The sequence below is a fragment of the Branchiostoma lanceolatum genome, chromosome 18 (genome assembly GCF_035083965.1).
Source record: "Branchiostoma lanceolatum isolate klBraLanc5 chromosome 18, klBraLanc5.hap2, whole genome shotgun sequence".
Lineage (NCBI taxonomy): Eukaryota > Metazoa > Chordata > Leptocardii > Amphioxiformes > Branchiostomatidae > Branchiostoma > Branchiostoma lanceolatum.
The window spans coordinates 8,946,345-8,965,289 of record NC_089739.1 but is presented as its reverse complement, the minus strand read 5'-3'; the positions used below and the strand labels follow the sequence as shown (position 1 = coordinate 8,965,289).

At 41.5% G+C, this 18,945-nt stretch overlaps 3 protein-coding genes across 4 annotated transcripts; all 3 read right to left on the bottom strand.

Annotated features, from left to right (window-relative positions):
- Positions 1-126: 126 nt before the first annotated feature.
- On the bottom strand, positions 127-4,868 carry LOC136424697 (regulator of G-protein signaling protein-like). The gene is made up of 9 exons (XM_066413322.1): positions 4,796-4,868; positions 4,482-4,599; positions 4,143-4,269; positions 3,309-3,432; positions 2,443-2,614; positions 1,872-2,010; positions 1,138-1,262; positions 670-803; positions 127-340 (listed from the first exon to the last, which is right to left on the bottom strand). The coding sequence occupies exons 1-9, from the start codon at positions 4,866-4,868 to the stop codon at positions 180-182; spliced, it is 1,173 nt and encodes a 390-aa protein (XP_066269419.1). The 3' UTR covers positions 127-179.
- Positions 4,869-5,028: 160 nt separating this feature from the next.
- Positions 5,029-10,570, bottom strand: LOC136424733 (regulator of G-protein signaling protein-like). Of its 2 annotated transcripts, none has more exons than XM_066413360.1 (8): positions 10,331-10,570; positions 9,447-9,882; positions 8,685-8,823; positions 8,420-8,482; positions 7,577-7,814; positions 7,197-7,295; positions 6,263-6,443; positions 5,029-5,362 (listed from the first exon to the last, which is right to left on the bottom strand). In XM_066413360.1, exons 1-8 carry the CDS (start codon positions 10,563-10,565, stop codon positions 5,065-5,067), a joined length of 1,689 nt encoding a protein of 562 aa, XP_066269457.1. In that variant the 5' UTR covers positions 10,566-10,570; the 3' UTR covers positions 5,029-5,064. The 2 variants fall into 2 exon arrangements, with proteins under 2 accessions (XP_066269457.1, XP_066269458.1); XM_066413361.1 differs by having other exon boundaries at positions 7,197-7,292.
- A 794-nt stretch (positions 10,571-11,364) lies between these two features.
- On the bottom strand, positions 11,365-18,642 carry LOC136424696 (uncharacterized). Its single transcript, XM_066413321.1, has 9 exons — positions 18,556-18,642; positions 18,059-18,144; positions 17,558-17,635; positions 16,963-17,110; positions 14,090-14,347; positions 13,349-13,493; positions 12,615-12,865; positions 12,100-12,413; positions 11,365-11,478 (listed from the first exon to the last, which is right to left on the bottom strand). The coding sequence occupies exons 1-9, from the start codon at positions 18,584-18,586 to the stop codon at positions 11,365-11,367; spliced, it is 1,425 nt and encodes a 474-aa protein (XP_066269418.1). The 5' UTR covers positions 18,587-18,642.
- Positions 18,643-18,945: the final 303 nt, after the last annotated feature.

The window sequence follows — 18,945 nt, the reverse complement described above, 5'->3', positions numbered from 1 at the left end:
TATCTCAGCAAAAGCTCAAAGTACGCCAAACTAGCTGCTTTGGTGTTTCAAAGCTACAGTGTAGACGAAGATTGTAGATCTATTCCAACACACAGAACAGTCCATCACATGACAAACGATAAGATCTCTTGTATCACAAGTTCTGTTTTATTTTCACACACGTTTTCCTGCATGTGTCATTAATGCAAATTACTCGGGGACAACCCCCTGACAACATCTCCACGTGCAGATAGGTACACCATCAGGTCATCGGGCGCGTCATCGTTCTCTGGCAGTTTGGGAGGAGCGATGAACCGTGGACCCTGCGCCATGGAGAACAGGAGCCGCGGCGGGTCCGAAACTATGGAAGGAGAAAATTAGACAGTCTTTTCAACAGGTACAATGAACAGTGGATTGTCCCGTCCTAAGGACTGTGACCCTTTTCAGTAGCATGCATGTCGGGTGAGCGACAACAGCAAGGATTCAAACTCCCAAACTCTTGGCAGAGGCAGAGTTGCTAACCACTGGACTACGCACGCTACTATAACATGATTTCATCTGCGTTGGTAGAAATCCTTCTGAAGCAAGGTTGAACTGTACTTTCCAACACAAACATTGGGTTTACCCAGATTTTCGACTGTTCCAACTTCAGTCTTGCAAAAATTTGAAAACAGAAAGTCAAAAACGTACATGAAATCCCAGGAATCCTGACGAACGGCGACTTTGTGTTCATGTTCAGGTAGTCAGGGAAGTTGAAAGTCTTTTTCTTCAGCGCCAGCCTCCAGTCTTCATGGAGGGAAAGGTCATTCTTCTCACGACAAAACCTGCAAATAAAAAAAATCAACCAACCAATCAATCAATTTTGATTGATTACCTGAGCCGTCGTAAAGAGTCCACTGCGAAAACTGTAAATAACATAAAACACCACAAACATCTCTGCATTTACTGTATTTCCATACACAAACTTGAACTGTTGACCCGTTGATAGTAGATGTTGTGTAGAGTGCTGTATTCTAAATCATGACTTTCTGCAAGAGTTATGAACATTTTTTCCAAAGAAATGGGTATTCATCATTTGAAACCTATACTAAAATAGTATTTTTGTATGGGTATAAATCATTTTAGGGCTGTACTATAGTAAATCTTTAGTGTACACACTTTTTCCAGAAGTGCACCAGGGTGGGAAAGATGGTCATGACTGCGTCGTAGAACAGTCCACGGTCGCAGAAGCCACGATTCGCATCCGCTACGATATGAGAGGCCATTTCTGGTGGGATGTTTATCTGTGGTGATATACATTATACGGTCACTGTAATGATAGGCCATATACAAAACACAGTCATGCACACACCATAATGAAAAAGGCACACACACTCCACCAACACATACACACATACACACACATACATTCCCAGTCACAGTCACACACACGCACACACACACAGGCACACACATACATACATCTAGGAATCAAACCATTGACCTCTTGATCTCATGTGTGCTAGTATAGGCACTCAGCCACTCGATACAACAGTGGGGCTAAAATAAAACTACTGCAAATATTTAAAGATTTACAGTACATCATCTATACAGGGGCCTAGGGATGGCCCTGTAGCTCAACTGCTAGCAGCCTTTGTTTAGCTCCTGGTTCCTATTAGTTTGTAACTGGGAGACCGCGGCTCAATTGTGAGTCAGGATATCTTGGTTGGGGCTGCACCTGTCTTTTGGAAGGGACATAAAATAGGGGTCCCATTTTAAGGAGGTGCCTTGACCAAAAAATATACCCTGCTACAGAAACAGCAATGAAACTTGTCTCAACTAAGAAACTTGCAGACCCATGTGCCACTAGGCACTACAAGGTGAACAATAACAACAAGTCCCCATGGACCTACCTGAACCCTTGGGGGAACAGAAGACTCCAGGAAACACTTTATAATTGCGGAGGCTTTCCTCTTCAGCAATTCATCCTCGTCCATGGAGTACTCACCAGACTGGGCGTTCTTAGCCACCTCATCTGCAAGGGCGATGTAGCTGGAAAAACAACAGGAAATCACATTGCAAAAACTATACCTGGATAGACTTACACTGAAGTGTATAACTTTTTGTTACTTAAAGTGTTCTTCCTACCACAACGATAAAAATTTAGCAAAAAGATGAAAAAATTGTATGGACGTTGAAATCAACACTTTCCCTTTTGAGATGCTTTGGAAAGTATTGGGTTCTCTGCATAAGATATTTGAAGCATATTAGATGACCAGCTGCTGCCGCACTACAGGCTATACAGATACAGAATAGCTATTTAAATAATCAGTTTGTTAACTAATATTTATGTTTCTGTCATCATTGAAGACCTCAGGTGACTCTGTCAAATTGTTCAGGTACAGATACAGGTCCGGTCCTGTACCTTAACCTCTGTAGGAGTACCTGATATTACATCTATAAGGTGTACTAGAAGTTGCCTACCATTCTACTTCCTTGAAGAAAGCCACATCCTTCGGCAGCTTCTCCACAAAGATGACCCGACCTCCGGTGAACCTTCTCGTCAGCCGAGGCTTCTTCTCCTTCACATCTTCAACCTCTAAGAAGTCAATGGCCTCGAAATCCCTGATCTTCGGTTGGTTAGGAGTTGCAATGTCTTATGAAGTGAAGCAAAGACAATTTTAGTTTTTTTGGCACAACACAGACTATAAGCTACGTGTGTTGATGAAGGTTAGATATCCAGGTAATAAGATAAGCAAAAAATAGTTACTCAAGCAACTGGATAAAATTTTGAAACAGTTTCAGACAGCATCCTCTATCTTTCATCAGTGACTGAGCTAACTATTTTTGGCGTATAAGCTACATGTACATGTATATTGTAACGTCCGCTCTCATCATTTTGCTGGGTACCCCAAGACCTCCACATAAAGAAAAGTGCTATCAAGGCCTTCTCAAGAAAGTTTTGAACACATGGATACCTGAAGTGTGCATACATCAGGGATTACTGACGCTGTATGAGTAGCTCTCTTCAAACTCATGATTTTCTAAGAATGTGGCAGTTTTAGCATACCCAGTGGAATTATGAGTTGACGTTATATGAGTTTCAACAAGAAAAATGCATTTCTAGACAAAATTCACTGGGGACACACATTTTGCCTTTTCCCATAACTGAATTCATAAGGTAAAGCGGCCTAACCTCAGACCGAGAACGAAGCATTTTAGTTAGCTAGTATTGTAATACAGCTTCACTATGGCTCGTGTGCTATAACATGAGAAGGAATTATAACATACATGCCTGTTTTTTACAGTTTAATTTAGATCTAGATTTGACTTGAAAAAAATCTTCTTACTTGCAGAGTTGGGCCTGAAGCTCTCAGCTCTCAGATAGTCTTCAAACTCCTGACTCTGTAGCCTCCTGTGTAAGGCTTGTCTCAGGGCGATGATGGATCGGACGATAGCAAAACAGATGGCTCTCTAAACAAGAGAAAGAGTGTTAGGCTTCATAAGGCAATAAATGTCTGATTTGTGCTCTGTAATGTACATGTATTGAAATGCTTTCCCTGTCCCTGGTACTGAATACTGTCCCTGGTACTGATATACTGTTCCTGGTACTGAAGCAGTATCGCTTGTTCTCAATGCTGTCACTGTCCCTGGTGCTGAAATGCTATCCCTGTCTTTGGCACTGAAATGTTGTCCCTGGTACAGATATGCTACCCCTGTCCCTAGCACTAGTACTGAAATGATATCCCTGTCCCTATCCCTAGTACTGAAATGATATCCCTGTCCCTGGTACTGAAATGCCATCTTGCCCCTGGTACTAAAATGCTGTCATTAGATTGCTATCCCTGTCCCTGAAATGCTGCTGCTTGTACCAAAATGCTGTTTCTAGTATTAAAATGCTATCCCTGCTCCTGAAATGCTATCCCTGGCCCTGGTACCGACATGCTATCCCTGTCCCTGGTACTAGATGCTGTCCCTGCTCCTGAAATGCTATCCCTGTCCCTGCTCCTGAAATGCTATCCCTGTCCCTGGTACCCACACGCTATCCCTGTTCCTGGTACTAGATGCTGTCCCTGGTCCTGAAAGGCTATCCATGTCCTTGGTACTTGTCTGCTACCCTTGCCCCTTGTACTGAAATAATGTATCTGGTACTGAACTGCTACTTTTCAGTCCCTGGCACTGACCGTTTTTGCTTTCAGACTGATGACTTTTGGTTTGGATTTCTCTACAGGTGAATCAGCTTCCTCGAACTCATCGACCTGTAAGTCTGTGGTGCTGTCGTCTGGGAAACAATCCCGGTACCTCTCATACCTGAGCATGAACAGACAAAGTTGGAAAATGTTAACAGCGATGTTGCGTTGGTGTTGATATAGCATACTACATGTATTTTGCAACGGAAGGTGTAGGGAGGGAAATGACCTAGCGAAAATAAGGTCTCTGTGAAAACCACAAAGTTAAAAATCTCAGGAAAATAAAGTAACTTACAGCAGGAATAAGATTGAGCAATGAGAACAACTGTTTACCAGCGATCGCCCAGTGACTTCCCCACAGCGGCCTGAGCAGACAGCAGCATGGCGGGAGTGATGCTCCCCATCTTAGCGATGTCCCTGATCACCTGCGCTTCACATTGTAGGGCCACACCTACAGAAACAGGTAGAAACATGGTCAAATTTGCAGGCAAAAAAATAATGTTTACCTTCGCATGATGGTTAAGCTTAACAGACTACTGGTTTGTTTATACTTATATATACTAACACATTTATATATATGGTGACTAGCCCCCCCCCCCCCAGCTCTGTCCTGCCACTTGTTACATTATGTACTTGTAATCAAACACCACATGGTTTTGTCTGGAGGTCTGCTACTACTCCAGTAACCGTAATGACAGCCATTTGGTCCAGATCATTCATCTTATTTGACGCTGCTCCAAAACAAATCTCTTTCGCAAAGAAGTTGAATATCTCTTGTATTGATAACATCCTTATGATGAATGTATTCTAATGACGTATACAGTACATACTTAATAACATCTGTGATTGTACAGCTGTTTTCTGTTTTTTGTTTTAAAAAAATTATGAATGTTTTCAAATGAATTGGCTGTGTGAATTAGCAATAATTCAGACTGCTGATTGCCTGCCACATACTGATAATGTTCTTTAGACATTTTTTGACATTCGTGGAGGAAAAACAAAAAAATCTTCCCTTACCTTTCCCTGCCTGTTTACTGAAGTACCTCCTGACGATCTGCGTTGCCTTGCTCTGTTTCTCCCTGTTGTCCTTGCTGTGGACCCGCATGTTCTCCACCGCGATCCAGAACAGCAGGGGCGCCTCCGAACCTTCCGACATCAGGAAACGCTTGAAGTACTCAAGATGGACACTGTTCCTCAGGACCTCCAGAAAGTTCCTACAGCAAAACAGGGATACAATTTCAGTTCCAAGGACAGCATTTCAGTGTCAGAGAAAGCATCTCAGTACCAGGGACAGGAAAGTACTCCAAATGTACGTTGTTCGATAGGACCTACAAAAAGTTCCTGCAACAAAACAGGGAAAGAATTTAAGTTCCAAGGTCAGCATTTCAGTGCCAGAGACAGTATTTCAGTACCAAGGACAAGGATAGCAATTCAGTACCAGGAACAGGAAAATACTCCAGATGGACGCTGTTCCGCAGCACCTACAAAAAGTTCCTACAGCAAAACAGGGATAGAATTTCAGTTCCAAGGTCAGCATTTCAGTGCCAGAGACAGTATTTCAGTGCCAGAGATAGTATTTCAGTGCCAGGGACAGGGATAGCATTTCAGTGCCAGAGACAGTATTTCAGTACCAGGGACAGGGATAGCATTTCAGTGCCAAGGACAGGAAAGTATGCCAGATGTACGCTGTTCCACAGGACCTCTAAAAAGTTCCTAAAACATAGCAAAGTGCACTGTCAAATCTCATGATTCCATTCGGTACCAAGTACAGTAGGGGCATCCTCACTAGATAGAATTAAACAATGCTTGCAGTCAGATGTGCGAAGTTGAGGTGTGATGGGTCGTTCAGTGTAGAATAAACAGCTGCAGCTGGTGTATCCAGCCAAGGTTTGGTCACAGTGGCCATACAGCTAGATACCCTGAGTAGATACCCTGTAATCAAATTATTTTAAAAAGGGAAATTCAAAGAGACCTTATGCAGTATCTGTAATTCCCGAGGTATCCAGGTGGTAAAGACATAAAAAGGGTGTAAAAGGGGCAAACAGAGATTATTCGTAGCTGCAATCATGTTGTCAAAAGCATGGACACACAATGATAGCTTTTGGACCACTCACTTAGGTTTGGTTGGCGGAGGCAAGACGACGCCATGCTTCTTGACAGAGCGGAAGAAAAATGGCATCTTGGAGTTTCCCGGTCCCTGAACCTCGCTCTTCTGCACAGGGCGGTACCACTTGTTGGGGTACTCCCGCGCACTCTGGGCCGCTAGCTGCTTGTAGTCCACTTTCTTTGGAAACACTGAAAGGTAAAAGCAAAGGTAAAAGGTACTGTAAATGCATTTAAGTTTGCATGGTTTTTATTTCGCGGTAGGGAGAAAATGGAGTGTTCGCGGTGGTTTTGAGTTCGCGTTTGAATCAATAGTAGCGCTATAGTCATTGGTGGGCAAAAAGTTTGCGCTGAAAGTTCACTGTGAAAACCCCGAACATAAAACCACCGCGTACATTTCTGTATTGACAGTAGACCCATAGCCTTTAGAGGCCGTAGACTAGAGGCAGTGATGTCTATGTGCTTGTTGGGATACTACAATGTAGCTTGCACTCTGGGCTGTACACTGCTTGTAGTCCACTTTCTTTGGAAACACTGAAGGGGTGGCAGAGTGGCCTTTTTATTAGGGTTGTTGACTCAAAACCTCAAGCTATTGAGTTCAAATCCCTGACAGTTCCTGATGTTGTGCCCTTAGGAAAGGCATGTTATACCAATTTTGTCATTTGACTCAGCTGTATAAATGAGTACCTAGCTTTGGCTAGGGATCTCACTGGGACGTTAAATAGAGGTCCTAAATGGAGTCACACCTTGAGCACATTAAGGAACAGACCACACTTATTGAAAGACGTAGGGGTCTATCCTGATGTGGGTGGATCAAATATATCTGTCTGCATACGCAGCCTGTACTTTTCATTACAAACCTGGTGTGTTACACCATGAGGCAGTTTACCGGGTATGCAATAAAAACAAAGGCCTGACTACCATAGAATGTAGAGACTTTCTTACCTCTTCGAGCGGGCAACTTCTTCTCTCCTTTGAGTGAGAGTTCATCATCAGACTCTTCAAAGTAGTCACTCAAGTCTTCCATCTCCTGCATATCCACTGCTTGAGAAAGACAACAAGACTAAGATATCTGATCACTAAATTACTTAGATTCTAGCAAGGCTGTCTTCAGCCTTCCATCCTGAGACAGAAATTTGGTTGTTGGGACAGAAAAAAATTAATCATGTCTGTTGAAAAATGGGAACTTGAAATTGATGAAAATTGTTTTTTGTAAGCTTGAAATGACAGATTTTAAATACGACTAATGCATAGACCAGATTTTATTGGTGCCCTGTATGGTCTTCTTGGGCAGGTTTGACTGTACAAATGTATATCATACTCACTTCTTGAGACCTGCTTGGCCAGGTTCACAGCTTTTTCCTTGCGATGTTTAAGACCGAGAGGTTCCTTATCCACTTTTACCGAACTCCCTTCCCCAGGTAAAGGAGGCGTCACTTGACTCTTCGCAAAAATCTCGGTGCTGCTTTTTCTGGCGGGAAGACTTGACATTCCGAAGGAGGATGTACGTATGAGCGGGAGGTAGTCGCTTGTTCCTACGCCAACTCGTCTTTGCCGAACGGACTGCATTAATGTACATGTACGCAAAAGTGTGTTGGATTACCACTTATCACTACGGTATGCTATGCAGAATGGTCTATTTACAATTAAGAGAAAATTTCAGTACATGATAGTCAACCTTAGAGCACAAGATTGCACCAAGTTTAAGTATTTCACCTGGCTATAGAAACCAAACTTATTACAGAAAAGAATTGTTGGAAAGGCCTTCTTTGTTTAAAGTACAGTGGCTTGTTTACAAGCTTTTTCTGCTTTGTTTTGTTCTCTTACCACATTCCTTCAAAAGAGCTGTAGAATTGAAAGAAGGTAAAGAGGATATTGAGAATAGCAATCAAAATGTATGTTTGCAACAAATGTAGTCAGTTTCAAAACACCATCCATTGGTACAAAACAATTCCAGACTCCTAGCCCTGGTAAATTGTTTATTACTTCATTACCATCATTGAAGAGCCAAAGAGATTATTCTGCATGGGCCATAATTTCAATATTTGAATGCAAATAAAACAACATTTTTTTAATGCACCTACAGAAGTTTCAGCACCAGGGACAGTGAAACACACATTCTCATACAACAACATAATAAGTACATGACCAATGTAACATGAACCTACCACAGCCTGCTGGAAGTTGTCTATGTCATTTTCACAAAACTCCTTCCAACTCTGGACGATAGACTGTCAGGATAGAAAGGTAATATGTCAGACACAGTATGCAAACACATTGTAATGGTTATGTGTTGTTGGCTCCCTTAATTTCATGATCTGTTAACAAGTTGATACCATCTGTAATAAGTATTGTACATGTGTAGCTATTCTTGATTTGCCGGCCAATGATGAGATTCAAATGAACTTAACAAAAGATAAAATAAACCCTGACCGTAGTTATGTTGATCTGTGCCTGCTGTAGGTAGACACACCACAGTGCGGAGGGAGGGGTAGTCATCAATACCTCCCCTAACCCCTGTCCTACAGCCGTGTACTCCGCTGTCCCCGGCCTCATGTGACTCTCCACCAACCTGGAAATTGGAAATGGATCTTTATCACGCAACTGGCAGACTCACGCAACTGGCTGGCTCCACAAAATGTACCTATCAAACCACAATTATAGCATTGAAATACTGAAAAGCATTTCATCTAAAGTGTGTTCTCAATTAAGTAACTAAGGACATATGTCATTTAGATAAGTGCGTATATGAGTACATATAAAATCCTTATGTCTTATCAATGCAACATACATATCGTCAGCAGAATTGCTATTAGGAAAAATCAGCTGAATTGTGCAAATTTGTCTAAAAGCACCAAATTTGGCACACATGTAGTTGAACATAATCTGCATAATCTGTATTTCAATTTCTGCCCAAGAGCACTGTGGCGGCAACTTAAATTTGAAACCCCGCAAATACACCACCAGTTTTAGTGCTTTATTTAAGGGGGGGGGGGGGAGGGTGGCATAAATCTATATGTAATATAAACAAACAAACAAACAAACAAATAGCTACCTTCTACGTTGATGAAGATTAGACATCGGAAAATAAGATAAGACAAATAGCAGTTACTCATTGACAAGCAACTGGATATGATTTTGGAAACGGTCAGATGTTTCAAGTAGCATTCACTACTTTTCTTCAGTGACACCTACCTCCGACTCTTCTCGTACCACACAGACTTATCCCCCGAGGAAAACGTCATCTCAAGATTCAGCAGCTCCTGAGACGCCTGCCAGAACTTAAAGACATTCTTCTCTTTTTCCAGACCTTCCTTCTCGAGGTGGGAATAAAGAGGGTCTCCAGCAAGTTTGTCCGACTCCAGGGCTAAGAAAATTAACTTGTTGTTCCGCAGGAAAACCTCTTGTTGTTTCTTGTATAAAGAGTATAGACTATAAGATGTGGGTTGGGGAAGATTAGGGCCGCCGGAGATGTGTGGAAGACGGAGAGGAGAACTGTCTCCTTGGCTTGTGAGCTCATTCTTGTTCTCGAGTTCCTTCATCTTGGCAGTGAAACTCGTCTTAGAGAACATCTCTTCTCTGCGTGGCGTGTCGGTTTTGCAGGTCTTAGGTTTACGTTGTTTTTTCTTGTCTATTGGAATAAAAAGACAGTGTATTGATATGTTTTTCTGTTTTGATAAACTGTTGTATGATGCATATACCAGAAACATGTTGTTTTAGTGTTAAATATTTCTCTGTTTTAGTTACTAGTACGTATGATATTACATATGCCTAAAAATATGTTCACTCAATACTGCCTACTCAGAGGACTAATAGAACCTGGTCTATATGGATAGGTGGTCACCATACACAGGATTCTTCATACTTGTTTCAATGGGTAAAAGTTTCTAAGAGACCACCAAAACGCAATCAAACAGGCCAGGTGGTCCTTGTGGTGACTTGTACTGCTTTGACTGTATCTTTTTCTGTATTCTGCTGTTTTTTCCAAGAAACATAGTACCAAGGCTTCAAGTCAAGTATTTTTAAGGACAAGCCTTCTACAATTTTGACTACATACATGGATGCCAACATTTATTTACCTACTGATGGTGTTTGTGGCTTCACAGCAGGCAACGCGTCTCGTCTTTTTCCTCTCTTTCTTTCGTTCTGCTTCCAGCCGACCTGTAGTGTAGAAGAACTGCTCCTGTCCCTGCCTCTGCGTTCTTTAAGACACTCGGCTTTCTTCTGTTTCTGCTGCTCTTGTTTTTGCAGCTTGGATAGGTTCTTGGGCGTCAGGCGCATCGGGTACTTTGTCTTCAGGTTGTGCAAAGCCATCTTTACCTGTCCAACAACAAAGGAGCCATTTATTGTAATTCCTGATTTGTTAAAGGTAACTTAATTTTAGCTACTTTTATGGTCGATCGTTAATTCCTAAAATTTCATCATCGCAAATGATTACTAACATTAGAACTTAAAGACAGTGATGTTTGTTTGCACATTAAAATTAAATGCCTTATACTACTCCCTTTCCCCAAAATGCTAAAATTACCAACGGTTGAACCGCAATATTGAATAGATTCACTGTATTTGATTTTATGATATTCATGTCATCTCAAGTAGGGGTGGGTACCGGTACCGTGTATTGGTACAAAACCGGTATTTTTGTGTGGACTGGTAAAAAAAACGGTACGGAATAAATCAGTGGACCGGATTTTGGACCGATTAGAAAATTCACAGTACAAGACTACCAGCAGGCGGTCACATAACAAAATATAATAATGTTACTGGTCTAAGAAAATACAAAACAGCAGATTAAACGAGTCGCGGTTGCCCTTTTTCGAAGATGTTAGCTGTGATCATATCTAGAAACACCTAAAGGATGAGTCACACACGGCGAGGTGAGTATAGTTAATTTTAAGACAGTGCGAACCTAAAAAATCATATTGTTCCAGACATAGCGTTATTGTCCGACACATGCATATACTTGCAATCAAGTACAGGCACTGGACAGAAGTGCGTGGAAAGCAGTGGTGGCCTGCATCGTCGACAGATGAAAGCGGCGACGATGATGATAATGATGATGATGACAAGTAAATCACTCTCCAGAATATGGTGTACTGCTACACTACTATAATCAGGTCCAAGTCCAGACCTGGACCTGACCCTCTGAACCTGGACCTGGACCGGACCTGAATTTTCTGTACCGGTACCCACCCCTAATCTCAAGGCAACTGGGTTTCCCTTCAACCTGTAAAAGTCAATTTTCAAGACGTGTCACATTCAGTCAGATGGAGACAAAAGTGGACGACATTCAGTGGAACAAGTAAAATCCAATGTGTAAAACAAAATCGCTGTCCATATATTAAAGTCACAGCCATTCCATTAATGGCTCCGTTCCTGGGATGCTGCAAAAAAAATCCTTAAAGGTACATATTGTAGAATTTCACCAATCAAAATATTAAAGCAAAGTTACTGTTTTTGGTAATTTTGTTACATCATAAGTTGACTCTACCTTATTACAGTGTCTGCACAGCGATATTCACATCCTAAGAATGTCACTTTGTTGGGTAGTGAAAACGTCTTGAAATAGTGGCTGAGGAAACTTGATGAAAATTTTGCCTGTATTTACACAAGCTCTCGGCCGGAGGTTACTGACCCCCACCCCAAAAGGGGTTACAGGACCGGCTGGCCACTAGGAGTGCGATTCGTCAGGCTAATGAAAATTGGCTGGTTCCAAAACATGCATACTGACGTTAAAGACTAGTGCTGCATCTAGACTGGGATTCGAACCCCAAACCTTGTTATCCCAAGAGCAGATTCCCAACCACGAAACCATTAGACACTGACTCAACCTCAACCCCAAATCTACCTGTCTTTTCCTTTCCATGGCTTCTTGTTCTTTCTCTTCCTCGGTTTCTTGTTTCTTTTTCTTTGCTGTCTCTAATTCATCCTGGCTCACAGTCTCTACCCTAGTCTGGCTACCAGTCTCCTGAGGCTCTACCCTAGTCTGGCTGCCAGTCTTTTGAGGCCCAGAACTAGCCTGGCTATCAGCCCCCTGAGGGTGTTCCCTAGTCTGGGTAACAGTCCCATCTGGTTCCACTATCCTGACTACAGGCGGTGTCTTGACTGGAGTATCTGCTTTCAAATTGGTCTTCTCAGCAGAAATGCTCTTTGGGACAGACACTAAAGAAATGAGACAAAACATCTAGCAGTATGGTATTGCTTTCATGTTTCACCCTTCAATCTTGTATTTTTTCAGAAACGTCTGTTTGTTTGTTCGTTCATTTGGTCATTCACTTATTCCTACAAAACAATTTATACATTCTGAGATGCTAACCCCCCCCCAAAAAAATTAAAATACAATTGACAACTGTATTACATTACCTTCCACTTGCAATGATGACCCAGTTTTCCCATCCTGCTTTGCAACAGCGCTGTCTGATTCCTGGCGACCCAGCAACGTTGACGACACCGATTTCTCCGCGATACCTGTTGTGGGAGAGGTGGCCAGTTGCACCAGGCCGGCTACTGTGATGTTGGAGATACTGGCAGTCTGTAATAATGCGTTATCCTCATCTTCAGAGTCATCGTCCAGTATAAAGAACTGTCCAGGCTTCAGTATGGACTCCATGTATCTGTAATAGTAGTACATTAGCACTGAATGACCAAAAAAAATTATCTTAGTACCTTTGCCGGACGGTTATTGTTTCGTGGAGCTTTCATGTGTATGTGTATGTGTGTGTGTGTGTTTTTGGTGTGTGTGTGTGTGTGTGCGTGTGTATGTGTGTGTCTGTGTGTGTGTGTGTCTGTGTGTGTGGTGTGTGTGTATGTTTGTGTCTCTGTGTGTGTGCGTGTATGTGTGTGTGTGTGTGTGTGTGGTGTGTGCTTGTGTCTGTCAACAAGATAACTTGAGAATATCTGGGTGGATTGTCTGTATATTTGTTATGTGGGTAGGTCTTGATTAGACCTCGAAAGGATTTAGATTTTATTCCAACCAAATATTGTAATCATCATACTGTACCGAGGCAGCCAGTAGGACTGTATGGTCTCTAAGACCACCTGTTGTATCACAAACAAACAAAACAAACAAACAAACAAATAGTGCTAACCACCCTTACCTGGCCCTACACCATCCCATGTAGCGAGGTAGCCAGTAGGACTGTATTGTCTCTAAAACCACCTGTTGAACATCGACCAGCAGGTGTGGGGAGGGGCAGCCTTCACTGAACTCTGCTTGTAACGTCAACTTTTCATCAACACCAGCTGGGAAAGATAAAACAACAAAACCATAAGATGGGATTAAAACAACTGTGGTAACAACAGAGAAAGGTGCTGAAACAATCTTTTTACCAGTAACTTGTAATCAATACTATCTGAGAAAACAACAAAGTTTAACATCTCATTCATTAAGTGAATTCTCAATTCTATATTTGTAAATCTTTTCAAGTCATCCTTAGAAACCTTATCAATACCGTCAAGAAAGCTCAAAACTTAGGTTTCTTTTTAAATGACACTAGAGAAAATTCTAAGGTACCATATCTTTTATCACAGTGAATGCTTAGCTACGAACAAAAGCATTCTACAACAACTACTGAACTTCTATCTTATTTATGATCATGTTGGTCTTCATACTAACCTAAATTTTAGCATCTCAAATTAACCTAATATATATAGTAGCACATTTCTTCAAGCATTAGAAAAAAATAACAAACTATCTCTAGTTTTGTTGATTAAGACAAGGGTTTAGTGTCCCTTTCTTTCTCCCTCTCTCTCACTACAGATAGATACTCTCTCTCTCTCATATATTTTTCTGTTTAGGACTTGCTGCAAGTACATGTATAACACAGAAGGCATCTTACCTTGCAAGACTTTCATTTTAATGGCCGTAGGCATCTCCAAGTCTGCCCCGTTACAGAAGTACTTCCTGATGATGTTCCTTAGAAGCTCTCTTCGTTTCTTGGCGCACGGTTGTCGTCGGTACGTCTCAGCATCCAACCAGAAGGCCAGGTAGCTCCGTCCTGGTGTGCCCCTGAGTGACTGGCGAAATCGTCTCATGCCGCGAGCTTTTTTCAACATCCGGCGCAACATGTCCCCCATGCTCCGCAACTTCTTGTCTTCTGATATGGACAAATTGCGCAGAAATAAATGAAATAAAAAATTCTACAATGTTCTACATTGTATACCTGGATACAGATTTTTGTTGACAAAATTTCGTGTCTTTGATGAAAAATCTATTGATAACCAGTATTTATTTGTTTTATATGTCAATAATGCACTAGGGGTGACAGTCAATAAAGTCGTATTGCACCACTAGCTACTTGAAAAAGCATCATGCTTCATTTCATTTTCTAAAGAAAAAAGAACTGTCCAAGAAAAGACCTTTGTGGTTTACTAAACAAACAAATACAAATTTTGTATCTTGTGCTGTTTCTTTAATTCATTTCTATCTTTGTATTGTATATATTTACATTCCCCTTCCAGTGGGAAGGGGGATATACTGTTTTTGCTTGCCTGTTCTTCTTCTTCTTCTTCTTCTTCTTCTTCTTCTTTCTTCTGCCAAAAACCAAGTAGATGTGCGGTAGTAGCTCTACCAATGGTATTGTAGAAAGTTATATGTACCTTATGTTACATGGTACGGATGTTATATTTGAGATGTAGGTACCTATAGAAAAGGTGAATACACCTGACCATGAATTATGCTAATGAGGACCTAATTTGCATAATCTATGCATAAACTTGTATTTCCCTTACCGTAAAAGATTCAGATGTCATATTCGAGATGTAGGTACCTTTAGGAAAGGTGAACACACCTGGACATAAATTATGCTAATGAGGACCTCATTTGCATAATTTATGCAGAAACCTGTATTTCCCTTACCGTAAAAGATTCAGATGTCATATTTGAGATGTAGGTACCTTTAGGAAAGGTGAACACACCTGGCCATGAATTATGCTAATGAGGACATCATTTGCATAATTTATGCATAAACTTGTATTTCTCTTACCTTAAAAGCTGCGGATGTCATCTTTAAGATGTAGGTACCTTTAGGAAAGGTGAACACACCTGGCCATGAATTATGCTAATGAGGACCTCATTTGCATAATTTATGCATAAACTTGTATTTTACTTACCGCAAAAGCTGCGGATGTCATCTTTAAGATGTAGGTACCTTTAGGAAAGGTCCATTCATCTGGACAAAGATTATGCTAATGAGGACCGTATTTGCATAATTTATGCAGAAACTTGTATTTCCCTGTCCGTGAAAGCTGCAGATGTCATATTTGAGGTGTAGGTACCTTTAGGAAACGTGAACACACCTGGCTATGAATTATGCTAATGAGGACCTCATTTGTATAATTTATGCATAAACTTGTATTTACCTTGTATTTCCCTTCCCGTAAAAGCTGCGGATGTCATCTTTGAGATGTGGATACCTTTAGGAAAGGTGAATGCACCTGGATATAAATTATGCTAATGAGGACCCCATTTGCATAATTTAGGCAGAAATTTGTATTTCCCTTCCCGTAAAAGCTGCACATGTCATATTTGAGATGTAGGTACCTTTAGGAAAGGTGAACACACCTGGCCATGAATTATGCTAATGAGGACATCATTTGTATAATTTATGCATAAACTTGTATTTCCCTTACCCTTAAAGCTGTGGATGTTATCTTGAAGATGTTGGTACCCTTAGGAAAGGTGAAAGCACCTGGACATTAATTATGCTAACGAGGACCTCATTTGGATAAATCATGCAGAAACTTGTATTTCCCTTACCGTAAAAGCTGCAGACGTCATATTTGAGATGTAGGTACTTTTAGGAAAGGTGAACACACCTGGCCATGAATTATGCTAATGAGGACCTCATTTTCATAATTTATGCATACACTTGTATTTTACTTACCGTAAAAGCCATGGATGTCATATCCGAGATGTAGATACCATTAGGAAAGATCAGAAAACCTGGCCATAAATTATGCTAATGAGGCCTCGTTTGCATAATTTATACATAAAGTTGAATTTTCCTTACCATAAAAGCTACGGATGTCATATTTGACTTGTAGGTACCTTAAGGAAAGGTGAATACATCTGGCCATAAATTATGCTAATACCAGGCGTCACAGTCCGCCATTAGTTGGTCTAGATCTTCAGACCTCACCCGTACATCCCCAGCAAGTTGGTCTATGTAGGTCCGTCGGGGTCGCCCGACACAGGAGTGTCCATGAGTTGGTGCCCAGAGCAGGAGTTCGCTCTGACACACCTGACCATAAATTGTGCTAATGCAGACCTTGTTTGCAAAATTTATGCAGAAACTTCATGATGACCTTACAGTCAATGCTAAGGATGTCATATTTGAGGTGTAGGTAATGGGAGGGGAATATCCTGCATTTTCCCGAAAATGTTGCCATTCTAGTGTTAAGTTGACTTAACTTGAATACCATGTCGATTCATTTATATTGGTCATTTATATTGTATTACTATATATGTTTTGATATTGTGTACAGTTTTGTATGTTTCGGCATGGCGGCCTTGAAAAGGTGACCTCTGCGGGGGTTCACCTGTTCTGCCATGCCTTCCAGCTTTGGAGAAGTGAAATAAATAAACACAGCCAAAACTTACTGCTGCTATCTCTGTCACTATAGGGGTTAGGTGTACTGTGGTCTGTCTCAGTCTCTTGTTCAGTAGGAAGTTTAGGAACAAACAAATAAACAAACAAACAGAAAGCCTTACTGCTGCCATCTCTGTCACTGGGGGTGAGGTGTACTGTGGTCTGCCTCAGTCTCTTGTTCAGTAGGTACTCCACGTAAAGGTCAGAGGTCAGGAACAGGGAGAAACGCTCCCGAATCACCCAACTATGCAGCTTCTGACGGTCCAGGACCTGACAAAGAGGGGGAGGGGGATTGTCACTCACTGGTATTATGTAGAATTCTACCAACCACCAGTCAAATCAACTGTGCTTTTCCTCCTAAAATAATAAGTAAGTAGTGTGTGGGGCTGGGAGAAATGTTCAATTTCATGTAATGTTACTAGACAGTCAATACCAACGAACAGTTTTCCTTACTAAGTGTTCAACTAGGAAAGAATATAATCACAGTGTCAATGAAAATTCTTTTTGCATGCAATTGACTAGCCGTGATAAGAGCACTACAGTTCTACTTTCTCTATACAGTTTTTTATAATCTTTGCTGGATTGAAAGAAGTTCATTTAACTACGTTTGGATCATGTATGCACAGTATCATATGCACAATACTCTGTTGTTTAACCAATGAATGAAATTGTTCCGGAATAAAAAGATATTGTCATAGTCCAATGATATATACTCACATAGATGGCCTTGTTGATGGATGGGTGCAGCTCAAACTTCTTAAGGGACCGTGGATAAAACAGACTCTGTCCAAATACCTGGAGAACAGAAAAAAGTGTTACATAAGTCATAATACAGTCTGATTCTAAGAACAATGTCCTTTTACATGGAGAAACTACAGTCAAACCTGGATTCAGGGACTGAGGAAAAATGGTTGCTTAGAACAGGTGGTTGCTAATGACATGGTGGGGGTAACTATGTAAAAATAGACTGCTTTAAGGTAGCTTGTGACTGAGGTGGCTATCTGTGCCTGGTGGTTGCCCAACCGGGTTTGACAGTAACACTTTTTTTTCTCTTCAGAAAAGTGTGCTTCAACAAGGGTCAAAACTCACGCTGTTTGCAAATAAGGCTTCAAAACACACTGCTACTCCATATGCCTTCATAACTCTGAAATAGGTTTACATTTCAATGTTAAAAAAAAAAGGCTCAACAAAAGTAAGACTCCTTCGCTAGTTACTTACCGGAAGACTGAGGAAGATGTTGAAGTAGTCCACAAACGTCACATCTTCTAACAACTCTCCAAACTCTGGCAGGGACGGCCGTGATCCTTATAAAGGGAGAAAGACAGGCTTGAGGACTTTAAAACGCCCAAACTCATTGAGGACGCCTAGCTAGTATAGTGGCTAAAGTTATCTATGCCGATGATTTACACGATTTGGGAGATTCGCCGGGCACTTGAAGTTGAACTGGCGGCGGAGACTACCTTTGGCCTGCATGTGTATGTACCGCGGGACAGGCTCTACACTTTTTTTGCTTCCTGGTTGACCAGTCCGCAACTATTCTGGGAGCTTTGAGCGAAGTAAAACCAGTGACAACACAAAGAGCTATATTTTGAGGAACACGGAGTTAGTTGCCCCCCTCCCAACGAAAGACGTGGACAATGTGCACATTTTTGTCCCAGAAAGGCCTGAAAATTTGGAATTATGAACCAAAATAAAGGAAAAATCAACTAGCTCACCTATAGCGTAACCTTCTAGGTCCCACTCCATGTTCAAGTGCGAATAGGTCTTCTTCTAAATGCCGCAAATGTTAGAAAAACAACCGAGGCCGTCCGCACGGCAACTGGCTTGCCACTTCAGCCCGTCGCCATGTTCTTGCGTCACTTTTTTATGTCGTCATAACTGGAACGTCATAGAGGGTTGTGAAGTTTCCATGGCAACAGCCCGCAACCATATGTACGGGGCACATAAAACTTTGGACCAATCAGATAATTCGTTACTATTACATTGCCTGTTGCGTCTTTGATTGGTTACGTGTCAGCGAGGACCTCTAGCGGCTGTCGTTATGTCTGCAGTTATTTGCGCGGTTTAATCCTGCAATAATACATTGGATCGCTAGAGCGGGGCTT

Excerpts from the sequence above, each read along its gene's own strand:
- LOC136424697 (XM_066413322.1), bottom strand. The coding sequence starts at position 4,868 with ATGAATGATCTGGACCAAATGGCTGTCATTACGGTTACTGGAGTAGTA. Across the intron at positions 3,433-4,142 it reads TCAGTCTGAAAGCAAAAACG|AGAGCCATCTGTTTTGCTAT; the intron begins GTCAGTGCCAGG and ends TCTCTTGTTTAG. Across the intron at positions 804-1,137 it reads CTGGTGCACTTCTGGAAAAA|GTTTTGTCGTGAGAAGAATG; the intron begins GTGTGTACACTA and ends TTTTATTTGCAG.
- LOC136424733 (XM_066413360.1), bottom strand. The coding sequence starts at position 10,565 with ATGGCTTTGCACAACCTGAAGACAAAGTACCCGATGCGCCTGACGCCC. Across the intron at positions 6,444-7,196 it reads GAAGTTGCCCGCTCGAAGAG|TGTTTCCAAAGAAAGTGGAC; the intron begins GTAAGAAAGTCT and ends TTTACCTTTCAG. Across the intron at positions 5,363-6,262 it reads CCTCCGCCAACCAAACCTAA|GAACTTTCTGGAGGTCCTGA; the intron begins GTGAGTGGTCCA and ends GTTTTGCTGTAG.
- LOC136424696 (XM_066413321.1), bottom strand. The coding sequence starts at position 18,586 with ATGGAGTGGGACCTAGAAGGTTACGCTATAG. Across the intron at positions 17,636-18,058 it reads ACATCTTCCTCAGTCTTCCG|GTATTTGGACAGAGTCTGTT; the intron begins GTAAGTAACTAG and ends TCTGTTCTCCAG. Across the intron at positions 12,414-12,614 it reads GTCATCATTGCAAGTGGAAG|TGTCTGTCCCAAAGAGCATT; the intron begins GTAATGTAATAC and ends TCATTTCTTTAG.